This window comes from Bison bison, unplaced genomic scaffold (assembly GCF_000754665.1).
Source record: "Bison bison bison isolate TAMUID 2011002044 unplaced genomic scaffold, Bison_UMD1.0 scf7180017864163, whole genome shotgun sequence".
Classification (NCBI taxonomy): Eukaryota; Metazoa; Chordata; class Mammalia; order Artiodactyla; family Bovidae; genus Bison; species Bison bison.
In genome coordinates this window covers 247201-261505 of record NW_011494735.1, presented here as the reverse complement: position 1 = coordinate 261505, position 14305 = coordinate 247201, and the positions used below count along the sequence as shown (strand labels likewise).

At 37.8% G+C, this 14305-nt stretch overlaps 1 protein-coding gene across 3 annotated transcripts in view; it reads left to right on the top strand.

Annotated features, from left to right (window-relative positions):
* Window positions 1-14305, top strand: part of LRRK2 (leucine-rich repeat kinase 2) — a 207764-nt gene that overhangs the window by 48288 nt on the left and 145171 nt on the right. For all 3 annotated transcript variants that reach the window (XM_010841504.1, XM_010841503.1, XM_010841505.1), the window contains 3 exons: window positions 938-1050; window positions 13139-13283; window positions 13417-13556. In XM_010841504.1, coding sequence (XP_010839806.1) covers window positions 938-1050; window positions 13139-13283; window positions 13417-13556 — 398 coding nt within the window. The remainder of the gene's footprint in view (window positions 1-937; window positions 1051-13138; window positions 13284-13416; window positions 13557-14305) is intronic.

The following is a 14305-nucleotide window of genomic DNA, read 5'->3' as shown; positions in this document are numbered from 1 at the left end:
GTGGCTTGTCCAAGGTCATACAGCTGTAGTAAATGTCAGGACCTATTTGAATAAATTTTAAAATGAGCACTGAATGTTCCAGGAGGGTGAAAATCATGCCTGTCAAATTCATTGTGGTATTCTCAGCATGCGGCAAAATCCTTTGCATGTATTGTTGGCATTTAAATTTTTGTTAAGTAAATGAAAACTTATATGCAGCCACCTTATTACTTTTATTACTACAAATTACTGAAGTGAAAGATTATAAGGTATTGCTTATTAATAATTATTTTTATAGTCATAGATTTTAGAAACATTGTTCACAATTATTTTATTTACATGTTCTATTATTTGTTCTGTATATGTTCAATATTTTTTGACTTCCTGTTTTTCAACCATTTTGGGATAGTTCAGCTACAATGTAGCTTAATAAAGTATGTTTTAAGTTACTTAATACTTTTATACAGCCTTAGAGGACTTTTGATAAAACTACATGTTCTTTACCATCATAATGCTGAATTTTCCACTGTTATTCCTGCTACTCTCTTATGTCTACCTTTCATATCTGACGTTTTTATGTTAGAGTCCAAATAACTTTGAACTTTTTTTCAAATTGTCCACCACTGCATAAAAATCTAGCTTCTTGTAGTAAGTACAGACTATTTGTTAATACACAAAAAAGAGATTGTTGGTTCCATAAAATTGCTCCACCATAGTAACTTCTTGCTACTTTAAGTTCAGTAAACATCCACATACAGTGTATTTATTTTATATTCAGTGATGAACAATTTTTAGAAATTTCTTAAACTTTAGAGTTATTTCTTTGATAAAGAACCATGTATTAGAAAAATGTACAACATATGTATTGTTGGGTTAATTATAATCATTCCTAATAAATGACATTCTATTCAGCCTAAATCTTTTATGAGAAAATGATGTGTATTTATTTTGCATTTAGGCATCCCGGAAGAATACAGGGAAGATACTGAATATCAGCATAAGCTAAATATGATTGAAAAGCAGTGTTTCAGGAATGATATTCACAAATTGGTCCTGGCAGCTTTGAACAGGGTATGTATAATATAAGATTCTGCCTTTATACTCTTAAGTAGAATATGAAATTTGGGGATGTATGGGGGCTTTTATTAGCTTAAGCTTCCCATGTTCTGTTTACTATGATAGTAAGAAGTTATCTGTTTAGAAACATAAGATGATAGTAGGGATGTAAGAGGGTGAAGAGATGTACCATTCCAGCTAAGAGAAGTGCACTGTCAGTTACAGATTTTAACAGGCTCTTTTGATAAATCCATTTGAGGCAATTCAGTCAGAGAGAGAACTCTGGATGTTCACCTTAACCGCATAGTGATGTTAGGAGCCATGGCTGCTGTTTTCTCTTTCTGTCCTCCTGGTCTTTCTTTTCTGGTCCCATGCTGAAAGATTCGGTCCATGAAGACACACAGGGAGCAACATTGAAGTTTTTTTTTTTTTTCATTCCCTGTGCTTTTTTATATTGTACTCCTTAGAGAAAACCTATGAAATAGCTCAGTTTTCATTGTTTCTTCCTAGTATTAGGCATTTACAAACACTGGGTTTCCCTGCTGGCTCAGCAGTAAAGAATCTGCCTGTGATACAGGAGATGGAGGAGACACGCGTTTGATCCCTGGGTTGGGAAGATTCCCTGGAGAAGGAAATGGTAACCCACTTCAGTGTTCTTGCTGTGAAAATCCAGTGGACAGAGGAGCCTGACGGGCTACAGTCTGTGGGGTTGCAAAGAGTTGGACACGACTTAGCAACTGAGCATGCACATAACTATGTACATTTGCAATGATGTACTATAATTAATAAATTAATAATCATACTAAGTTTGAAAAAAGAGAAGAGGAGAATTATGTTTATATTGTGCAGTGCAAAAGGTATTGATGGAATTAAGATGGTTTGCAAGTTTAACATAAGATGAATTGGTTCTTTATAAAAGATATAAAGGTAAAGATGTAAAGATTAGGTTAATGTTTTTATGAAAGGAAAAGGTAGTCAAAGTAATTAATGGACATAATTCCTTCTGATTTAGTGTACTTTGAAAAATTTCACAAATTAAATAGAAGAGCCTGCAGAGAGATCTTCAAACATTCATTTTAAACTGAACTTTATAATGTAATTATCTGATATATTTGAGTCATTTTTACTCAGACTTTAATATGATCCTTGAATATAGCTTTGGGTTGAATTTAATTCCAGAAATACTTGGTGAAAATAAGAATGTGGAAGGAACTGTGTTAGGTGCTGGGAAGACAGAAATGATTATGCTTTGTATCCTTCTGTAATGGATCTCATCATCTGTCTGGGGAAGTAACAGCCATGCATAAAACAGAAAACAACATGAAGTTGTTGGGTGTTAGTACTTATGAGCTGCACTAGTTTTGTGAATAGTACTTAAGGTACGGTAAATTATGTCTGACTCTTGGGACCCCGTGGACTGTAGCCTACCGGGCTCCTCGGTCTATGGGATTTGCCAGGTAGGAATACAGGAGTGGGTTGCCATTTCCTTCTCCAGGGGATCTTCCCAACCCAGGCATTGAACCCCGGGTCTCCTGCATTGCAGGCAGACTCTACCGACTGAGCCAACAGAGAAGCTCACTACTAGAGGAAAGAATAGTTAATTTTATTCGTTATGTGTGTTGGTGAAAAGCAAGTGGTACCAGAAAAGCCTTTTGGTAACTTTGATTCTGGTTATGTCATCTTTCCTAACATTATTGAATACAGGTGTGATAGAGTGGAAGGAGTTGCCAGTCAAGGGAGAAGTATTGTACTTACTGCTGTCAGTACTGTGATGCCAAGAAAATCACCGTGTTCCTAAGTCTTACTTTCTTTTGCTATATAATCCCAGGAGAAGTGGTTGAGAACCTCCCTGTTGTTGTTTAGTCACTGAGTTGTGTCTGACTCTTTGTGACCCTATGTATTATAGCCCACTAGACTACTCTCTCCTTGGGATTCTCCAGGCAAAGATCCTGGAGTGGGTTGCCACTTCCTTCTCCAGGGGATCTTCTTAACCCAGGGATCAAACCAGGGTCTCCTGGATGGCAGGTGGATTCTTTATTGCTGTGAGTCACCAGGGAAACCCGAGAACCTCCCTCCCCCTTTCTTTATTTTCCATGCCACACCTGGGTAATGACACAGCATCTCACTAAATAGTGACTGCCATTTGTGGGCAAGGGATTAAGGTCATGGGGAAGCAGAAGTGGTACTGTTTTATTTTTAAAAATCTCCCCTGTGTAATTCCCCTAATTCTTTTCCATGGTTGAGAAAAAAAAAATGCTCTAAAAGATGAATGTATTTTTTCCTTTTTTTTTTAGTTCTAAAATCCCGTAATTGCATGTGTCACTCTGAGTAAATGTTACAAGGCATCAGAGATTTTGGATCCAAATACTGTTGATGCAGTAAAATGAATTGCCATTAAAAATAAGCCTTTTCTTGGATAGCAAACTTCCAAATAAGGTAGAATTTGTGATTCAACTAAGATTTACAATGCAAAAATTATTAAAAGTATTTATTAAAGTGAATCAATGTCTGGAGGTGTACATAAATCCAGTAACATTCAGACTGAAGTTAAATCTGTCTGAAACATTAACATTGCATTTATGCTTGATCCTTTTAGCTTTTTCACATGAAAAACTTTCAGTCATCTGTTCCAGAGAGATCTATTTACCCAGTATTGTCTCTGGAGAACACAGTAGAAAATAGAGCTCTCAGCATTTTGCTCACATCTGTGCTTTGTGTGCAGTGGTACTGCTGCTGTCTTAAGTCAGGAAACTTACGAAGTCAGACCAATCTTCTCATTAAACGTACACAAATCAAAGAGCTTGTGTGCCTCTCAAAAACCTTAAAGCAAAATGTACTCAGTTTAAATACTGAAGATACTATTTCAGTCGTGATTAATATATAGTGAAAGCAAGAGCTGATTTGTGAAAGCAACAGCAATAACAAAAACAAAGAGAAATTACATAGCACTTTCCTGGTGGCTCAGATGGTAAAGCATCTGCCTACAATGCGGGAGACCCGGGTTCAATCCCTGGGTCGGGAAGATCTCCTGGAGAAGGGAATGGCAACCCACTCCAGTATTCTTGCTCCGCCCCCCCCCCCACCAAAAAAGGGGGCTTAAAGAAATATTGGGCTTCCCTTGTGGCTCAGCTGGTAAAGAATCCGCCTGCAATGTAGGAGACCTGGGTTCGACCCCTGGGTTGGGAAGATCCCCTGGAGAAGGGAAAGGCTACCCACTCCAGTATTCTTGCCTGGAGAATTCCATGGACTATACAGTCAGTGGGGTCACAAAGAGTCGGACACAACTGAGCGACTTTCATTTTCACTTTGGGCTTCCCTGGTGGCTCAGAGGGTAAAGCGTCTGCCTGCAATGCAGGAGACCCAGGTTTGATCCCTGGGTTGGGAAGATCCCTTGGAGAAAGAAATGGCAACCCACTCCAATACTCTTGCCTGGAAAATCCCATGGACAGAGGAGCCTGGTGGGCTACAGTCCACGGGGTCACAAAGAGTCAGACACAACTGAGCGACGTCACTTTCACTTCTAAGGTAAATAAAAATTTATAGAACTACTCCAAAGAAGACTCTGAAACTCAACTGGGAGTACAAAGAAAGAGTTAAGCATAGGAAAATGTATACCCTCTGTTTTGATAAAATTACTAATTTTTTAAAAATGAAAATTTATCTACATTTATGAATCCTTATAAAAATAACAATGATATTTTCTGGAACTAGGTAAGTTAATGTAAAAATTTGAGAAAATTAATTAGATAATTACATGAATAATCAAGGTAATTTGGAAAAAGAAGATAATATGGCCTAACTCTAGTATTAATAGATGATCAAATGTATTATAAAACTTCAGTGATTATACTGGTGTGACATTGGCACTAGCGATAGATCAGTATCACATAATGGTGATTTAGGAGATAGACTCAAATGCAAATGTTCAATTAGTGTATGGTTTCCCAACCACCGCAAGGAAAAATAGATGGCTTAGTAACTTGTACTGAATCAGCTAATTCTCTGGCCATCTGGAGAAAGCAAAGGAAGCTGCGTATTTACATTACTCGTTTAAAGAATCAAATCTCACGTGAATGAGATTTAAAAGTAAAAATGAATCTAGCATAGATTCTCAATCAGGGAAGAATACTGGAGTGGGTAGCCATTCCCTTCTCCAGGGAATTTTACGGACCCAGAGCTCAAACCTGGGTCTCCCACATTGCAGGCAGATTCTTTACTGTCTGAGCTGCCAAGGAAGCCCACAATCATTATTAAAGAAATGTAAATTAAAAACAAAACAAAGCAAAACAAAAACCTTGTTGGAGGAAATTTAATAATACTCATCTACATTAAAATGGACATGTTTTCTGACCAGCTATTCCACTCTAAGAATTTATAATATAGATATGCGTATACATGTGCAGAAAGTTTTTTAACAAGACTATTTATTGTGGCATTATTTGTAGTAAGAAGAATGTGGCAGCAGACTAAATGCTTACATGGTAATCATGAGTGTTGTTTGCCCCCGTCTGGTGATTCTGGGATTGTATTTATTGGTGCTTTTGTAGTTGGATTGAATCATGTAATGGTTTTGGCCAAAGAGTTGTAAGTAGAGGTTTCATTTGTGATTTCTGGACCAAGCATTTAATTGCTGGTGAGGCATCTTATAGAACACTTTCTCAGGCACTGTGACCTACGATATTTGAGATGGTGGTTGCTCAGTTAGCACAACTCCGAGAGCGGCTGTGCTGAGTAGAGGCTCCCTCCTGATCTATAACACATATGAGACATGAATACAAATTGAACCTTTTCTTTTTCCAGTTTATGTAATTTTGAAGTTGTTACTACAGGTTAATTTAGTCTGTCCTGACAATACAATCCTTATCAATAGATCCTAAGAAAATAAATTAGATAGTATTTTGAAACTGTGTAGCTCTATGTAGGAATTAAAAACAGCTTGGTGAGATTCCTAATGTGTTGCCAAGGAATTATGTACAGTTTTCCATGAATATGACAAATATATTGCCCAGGTAGTCATTTTTTTCCTTCACATATATTAGCACATCATGTACATTAGCACATACCAAAAGTATGGTGAAACTAGTATATTTTCACTTCTTTATATCTTTTCTCTTCCCTGTATCACTCAGTTAAAGCAGATTATATGGTCTTTAGTTTTATATCTTTAAGTGTATAACGTATTCTAATGTGTATGGCCCCTGGAATCAGGATATCTGTATTTGAATCTGGCTTCACCATCTACAGACTAATGTATTCTGAACAAGTTTTTTAAAGCCTCCATTACAGTATCTATAATATGGAGATAATAAATGGCTTTTCACTTAGGGTTATTATGAAGAATTTTATTATATAATTCATGCCATGTACTCTATGCAATGCCTGGTACATGGTGTACAGTCAGTAAATGTTAGTTAATATTATTACTATTAGATTCAAAACTATCTTTTGACTTGTGGCTATAAAAGATGAAAAGATTGAAGTATTCACACCATCTTCCTATTTTTACCTATTTTCTAACCAACTTTTGTTAAATACATTAATTCTACATTGACAAGTTTTAAAATATTTATATTCAATTCTGTAACCATACTTAATAAGTTGTTTTCATCTTCTTCCTACAGTCATGTGGACAGTGTTCACTGCAAGCTCTTTTGCTACAGTTCTTCCATTTATTTTTTAGTTGTCTGTTTCTTTTAAAAAAAGATTAATTTCCTGAACATTTTGTGTTGTCTGTATATTTGGACTCTTGAAAAAACAGTTTGGTTGATTGCAAAGTATTGGGGTTTTGTTTTCTTTTCTTTGAAAGCCTTTTAGGCTTTTCACTGTTTTGTAGTACAGAATGTTTTAGTGGAACAGTCTGAGACCAATTTAATTCTTTTCTCATTTTTAAATGGTTTGGTATTTTTATCTGGATGCCCAAAGGATTCATTTTCTTAGAATCTACTTTATTAGGATATATCTCAGTGTTAGTCCTGGATAATGGTATCTTCTTTTTAGCCGTACATTAATTTTTTTTCTGGAAAGTTTTTCTGAGTTGCAGTTTGACTTGGCTGGCAGTTAGGAAAGAGACCGGTGTGGGCATTTTCTCCTTGAGTTGGCTAGCTGACTCACTAGAGAAAATATTTTGATTGTTTTTGTAGTCTTTGAAAAAACTTGAGAAATTGTGAAGCATAGTTAACAGGATGTTTCTAATTAATATTTGTAGATATCCAACATTGGTACTTTCAAAAATTTCATGTGGACACTTGCTAGTAAATTAATTTCAATCCCCATTTGAATAACAGTGTTATGAATCACTATTTTCAAGATAGAACATTCAGTAAGTGAAAGCCCATTATAGGCTTGTAAATATCATATATACATATATACATAATGATATTTACTTTTCAAATTCATGAAACTGTCAAAATCAGATATCACTATTTAAAATCATCAAATACTTTATTTGAACTCCATCACATATAATAATGTGATACTCTGCATTCTCTTTCTACATAGACAAATCATGGGTTTCCTGTTGCTAGTAATCAGGTGCATCATCAAACTGCACCTGAAATAGAGATTAGGGAAGCTCAAGATAGCAGAACCAATAGTTGAGTAGAAACTTGTTAGAGGTGATGGTATTAAGGACAAGAACAGCTACTTTATAAATATAAGTGAAAGTGAAAGTGTTAGTCGCTCAGTTGTGTCTGACTCTTTGCAACCTCATGGACTGTAGCCCACCAAGCTCCTGTCTCCGTGGGATTTCCTAGACAAGAATTCTAGAGTAGGTTGCCATTTCCTTCTCCAGGGGATCTTCCCAACCCTGGGGTGGAACCTGGGTCTCTCACACTACAGGCTGATTCTTTACTGTCTGAGCCATCAGGTACCAATTTGACTTAATTTTAGCATAAAAATAAGCCTATGGGTGCATTTTGAGGTTAAGAGCAGGGTCAGCTACATAACCCGGTACAAGATGAAAATGCAGGACCCTGTGTTTAAAATTATTAAGAATTTCAAGGTGGTGGCTGCAGAGTTTTAAACCAGGTCTGGGCCCTTCTGAACACAGGGACCTGTGCTACTGCACATGTGTGTACTCCTCAAGCTGGCCTCCCTAGGACGCAGAAATGGTGGTACTGTTAATTAAAACAGAAAGTTCAAAATGGCAATTTGAGTTGTCTTTTTTTTTCTTAGAGAAGATAATAAACTTTTAACTTTGAACATCTAAGTTCAAGATACTAGTGTCAAACAAAAAGAAATATGGACTTAGAACTTAAGAGAGTTTCAGTTCAGTTCAGTCGCTCAGTTGTGTCTGATTCTTTGCGAGCCCATGAATCGCAGCACGCCAGGCCTCCCTGTCCATCACCAGCTCCCTGAGTTCACTCAAACTCATGTCCATCGAGACAGTGATGCCATCCAGCCATCTCATCTTCTGTCGTCCCCTTCTCCTCCTGCCCCCAGTCCTTTGAGTTATCTGCTCAAAGGTTTCTGTGTCTCAATTTTTTTTCACCAATAACACAGGGATAATAATTGTGTGTCTGCATCATAGGGTGAGTGTGAGGATTAAATGAGTTAATACTTAACTCATTTAAGTGCTTAAAAGATTGTCTGGCACATAGCAAATGCTCCTTAGGTTTTGGTTATCCTTGTGGTTGTCACTATTGTTGTTATGGTGGCTTGAAGCCATGATGGTATATGAATTCCATCCGTGAATAGGAGAGTTTTAAGTAAAGTTCTTTGGACAAAGTTTGGAGTTGAAAGAAGTGATTGTAAATGAGATAGATAGTTTTAAAGTTTGAGAATAATTAGGGAGATTACTGTGTCATGGAAATCAAGGGAGGAAAGAGCAGCAATTCGGTTGTTAAAGAACTCTTTTCTTTGAATGGTTTTAATTTGGAGTGGTTAGGACAGAAGCCTGATTATGTGAAATTAAGAGGTGGGAAGAATGTAGAGGAAGTGGGTGTAGACGTGTCTATTAATAAGTTTAGAAATGAAAGAGGAGTGGTAGCTTGATAGAATGAAAGATCAATTTAGGGATGTTCTCTCCCAGTGAGAAGTCTGTCACTTCTGAGAAGAGTGTTCGTTCATTCCGAGGCCTGAACTATGCCGTCACTCAGTGTTCACTGCGTGGGTGATGATTTATCTCATTTCACTCTCATAACAACACTGCATTATTAGAATCATTTTTGCGGTGAGGAAACCTGGGCAAACACTGAGCCATCCCTCCAGCTTCACTTTGTACCACTTTGAATTTCTTTATGTTCTTGAATAATACCTTCTGACTAAATACCACTTCTCAGTAAATGTTATTTCATTCATTTTTAATGGCCCAGAGATTCATGGAACTCTAAGTGATGAGACAATTTAAACCCAGATTTAATTGGCTCCCAGCTGATATACTTTCAAGGAATTGGTAAGATGGAAATAATGGTGGGGAAAACTGCCAAGGGAGACAAGGATGTGAGTGTCTTGTTGAAATGATAGATGAAATGATATCTGAGCTGAGCAGTTCAGTGTTGGAGGAGGACAATACAAGATGAGAAAATAATGCTTCTGTCCATAACCTATATAAAGAAAGATGCAAATAAAAAACACATGAGAGGTAGTGGGGGACTAGATTGGGAAATGAATGAAAATCTGTTCATTGACAATAGGGGGAAGTGAAACAGGTTGGAAGGCAGTAGGTTTTTGTTGAAGAGACTACGTTAGAATTTGAGGTCTGACTGGAAGCTATTTCAGCTCTATAGTGAAGGTGTTATTTAGTGGCTAAGTGGTTTCTGACTCTTTTTGACCCAGTGGACAGAAGAGTTCTCTGTCCTTCACTATCCCCCAAAGTTTGCTCAAACTCATGTCCATTGAGTCAGTAATGCTATACAACCATCACATCCTGTCACCCCCTTCTCCTCCTGCTGTCTATCTTTCCTAGTATCAGGGTCTTTTCCAGTGAGTTAGTTCTTCACATCAGGTGGCCAAAGGATTGGAGCTTCAGCTTCAGCATCTATCCTTCTAATGAATATTCAGGGTTGATTTCCTCTGGGAATTGACTGGTTTGGTCTCCTTGCTGTCCAAGGGACTCTCAAGAATCTTCTCCAGCTCCACAGTTAGAAAGCACTCAGTTCTACAGCACTCAGCCTTCTTTATGTTCCAAGTCTCACATCCATACCAGACTACTGGCAAAACTATAGCTTTGACTATATGGACCTTTGTCAGGGATGTGATATCTCTGCTTTTTAATAAACTGAAGAGGTTTGTCATAGGTTTCCTTCCAAGGAGCAAGTGTCTTTTAGTTTCATGGCTGCAGTCATAGTCCACAGTGATTTTGGATCCAAGAAAATAAAATCTATCTCTGCTTCCACTTTTTCTTTTTCTATTTGCCATGAAGTAATAGGACCAGCATCAGTCCTTCCAATGAACACCCAGGACTGGTTGGACCTCCTTGCAGTCCAAGGGACTCTCAAGAGTCTTCTCCAACACCACAGTTCAAAAGCATCAATTCTTTGGCACTCAGCTTTCTTCACAGTCCAACTCTCACATCCATACATGACCACTGGAAAAACCATAGCTTTGACTAGATGGACCTTTGTTGGCAAAGTAATGTCTCTGCTTTTGAATATGCCATCTAGGTTATAACTTTCATAACTTTCCTTCAAAGGAGTAAGTGTCTTTTAATTTCATGGCTGCAATCACCATCTGCAGTGATTTTGTAGCCCCCAAAAATAAAGTCTGACACCGTTTCCCCATCTATTTCCCATGAGAGTCAGACTGTGAAGAAAGCTGAGCACCAAAGAATTGGTGCTTTTGAACTGTAGTGTTGGAGAAGATTCTTGAGAGTTCCTTGGACTGCAAGGAGGTCCGACCAGTCCATCCTAAAGGAGAGCAGTCCTAGGTGTTCATTGGAAGGACTGATGCTAAAGCTGAAACTCCAATACTTTGGCCACCTCATGCGAAGAGTTGACTCATTGGAAAAGACCCTGATCCTGGGAGGGATTGGGGGCGGGAGGAGAAGGGGACAGCAGAGGATGAGATGGCTGGATGGCATCACCGACTTGATGGACATGAGTTTGAGTGAACTCCGGGAGTTGGTGATGGACAGGGAGGCCTGGCGTGCTGTGATTCATGGGGTTGCAAAGAGTTGGACACGACTGAGTGACTGAACTGAACTGAACTGAATGGGACTAGATGCCATGATCTTAATTTTTTGAATGTTGAGTTTCAAGCCACCTTTTTTACTCTCCTATTTTACCCTCATCAAGAGGCTCTTGAGTTCCTCTTCACTTTCTGCCATTAGAGTGGTATCATCTGCATATCTGAGGCTGCTGATATTTCTGCTGACAATCTTGATTCCAGCTTGGGATTCATCCAGCCTGACATTTCACATAATGTACTGTGCATAGAAGTTAAATAAACAGAGTGACAATATACAGCCTTGTCTTACTCTTTTCCCAATTTTGAACAAGTCAGTTGTTCCATGTCCAGTTCCAGCTGTTTACTGCTTGACCCATGTATAGATTTCTCAGGAGACAGGTAAGGTGGTCTGGTATTTCCATCTCTTTAAGAATTTTCCACAATTTTTTGTGATCCACACAGTCAAAGGCTTTAGCATAGTCAGTGAAGATGAAGTAGGTGTTTTTCTGGAATTCTCTTGCTTTTACCAGGATCCTGCAAATGTTGGCAATTTGATCTCTGGTTCCTCTGTCTCTTTGAAGCCCAGCTTGTACATCTGGAAGTTCTTGGTTCACATACTGCCTAAACCTAGCTGGAAGGATTTTGAGCATAACCTTGCTAGCATATGAAATGAGTGCAATTGTACAGTAGTTTAAACATTCTTTGGCATTGCCCTTCATTGGGATTGGAATGAAAACTGAACTTTTCCAGTCCCCTGGCCACTGATGAGTTTTCCAAATTTGCTGACATATTGAGTTTAGCATCTTAAAAGCATCATCTTTTAGGATTTTGAATCTCTCAGCTGGAATTCCATTACTTCCACTAGCTTTGCTTGTAGTAATGCTTCCTAAGGCCCACTTGACTTCACACTCCAGGATGTCTGGCTCTAGGTGAGTGACTACCTAGAACATCATGAAGAGCACCATGGAAAAGCAGAGTGTAAGAGTTAGGTAAACGTCACAGACATTGAAAGAGGGGAGGTGTGATTGTGATTGTCACATGATTGGAAAGTGTGTTGTTGATTGTTTTCTTCTTAGTCAATGAGAAGGATGGCCTCGGAAAAGTAGTGGCTTCTATTAGAATACCTGTCAAATAATATCAAATTCTGGAAGAATTGAATTTAAAAGGTTGGAAGAGATTAAGATTCTTGACTTTTAAGGCAGGAACATTTATGTTAAAGTACTAGTCCTGACTGTGTTGTGCTTTGTTGCTCAGTCGTGTCCGACTCTTTGTGACCCCATGGACTGTAGCCCATCAAGCTCCTCTGTCCATGGGGATTCTCCAGGCAATAATACTGGAGTGGATTGCCATGCCCTCCTCCAGGGGATCTTCCTGACCCAGGGATTGAACCCAGGTTTCCTGCATTGCAGGCAGATTCTTTACAGTTTGAGCCACCAGGGAAGTTCCAGTCCTGACAATTGTTAGCTATGTGACTTGAGCTCCTTTTCCTGCATCATTAAAGTTGGTGAGCCTATTGTATGAAACTTGATGGGGAATAAATGAGGTATAGCATGTAAACATATAAAGAGTAAATTCTCAGTATTTTCTGTGATTTGGGATAGCATTGCATTTTTATGTTTAAGAGTTTAGGTGATGACAGTAAATGTCTTTGACTTGGTATCTTCTCAGCAGTGTACAGTCTACATTTAATAAACTCATCTTTTAATAGGAATCATATTAGTATATATTTAATAAGGATGCTCTGAAAAGAAAAGCATGTGAAATTATTTAGTACAGTGCCTGGTGAAGAAGAGGTACTTAATAAGTGCAAAAATGTTAGCTCTTATTCTTAATAATAAATAAAAGTAATTCATGATACAAGGCAGAATCAAGAATGGTAATTTTATCTGGACTCCTTAGTTTATGTTTCATCAGTCTATAAGCTGGCTTTAACTAAGGTAAGTGTTAGAATTCATTTTTTAACACAGCAAAGTTTCTTAATTATCCTTTTGACTTTTAGTTCATTGGAAATCCTGGGATTCAGAAGTGTGGATTAAAAGTAATATCATCTATAATACATTTTCCTGATGCATTAGAGGTATTATCCCTGGAAGGTGCTATTGATTCAGTGCTTCATACACTGCAGATGTATCCAGATGACCAAGGTTGGTACAACTGAAGTCAGGATTTAGATTTTTATAGGCCTTTAGCTATTAGTTGAACATGTTTAAATTTTTTCTTTAGTTTTGAGATTTAAAACAGTACATTTTCTTTTTTTTTTTTCTTTTATTTTTCTAGAAATTCAGTGTCTGGGTTTAAGTCTTATAGGATGTTTGATTACAAAGAAGAATTTATGCATGGGAACTGGGAATCTGCTGGCAAAAATTCTGATTTCCACCCTACAACGATTTAAGGATATTGGTGAAGTACAGATAAAAGTATGTGCATTATCTTGAAGGGAATCAAGATCTTGTACAGATTTCTCTTTCAGAGCAGCTGGTGTAACTCCTGCTTAGCATTAATGGGTATTTTCTAGTTAATTGAAAGCCGTTTATCATTTCATAGTATTTTTATTATAGTAGATGAAGAGAACTGGGTTGAATTTCAAAATATCGTATGTTTCATTAATAAATCTCTCAAATTAGTACGTTTGTCTTTTCTGTGAAAAAGGAGAGCATATGCTAAAGAAATTTCAGCTAGCTGAGCTTTATTTTCTTTGTTGTCGTTCAGTTACTCAGTCATGTCCAAATCTTTGTGACCCCATGGACTTGGGCTGAAGCACACCAGGCTTCCCAGTCCCTCACTATTTGTTGGAGTTTGCCCAAACTCAGGCCCATTGAGTCAGTGATGCCATCCAACCATCTCATCTTCTGTCACCCCCTCTCCTCCTGCCCTCAATCTTTCCCACCATCAGGGTCTTTTCCAGTGAGTCAGCTCTTTGCATCAGGTGGTCAAAGTACTGGAGCTTCAGCTTCAGCATCAGTCCTTCCAATGAATATTCAGGGTTGATTTCCTTTAGGATTGACTGGTTTGATCCCCTTCCTGTCCAAGGTACTTTTATTTGCTTAGATTTTAGGTAAATAAAAATTACAATTATTATGAAGTTTGTCATTCCCTTTGTTTTATTTGAGCTGCTTGCTTAGTAATTTTTCCCCTTAATTTTGTTCTTGCAGTGAAACAATATTTT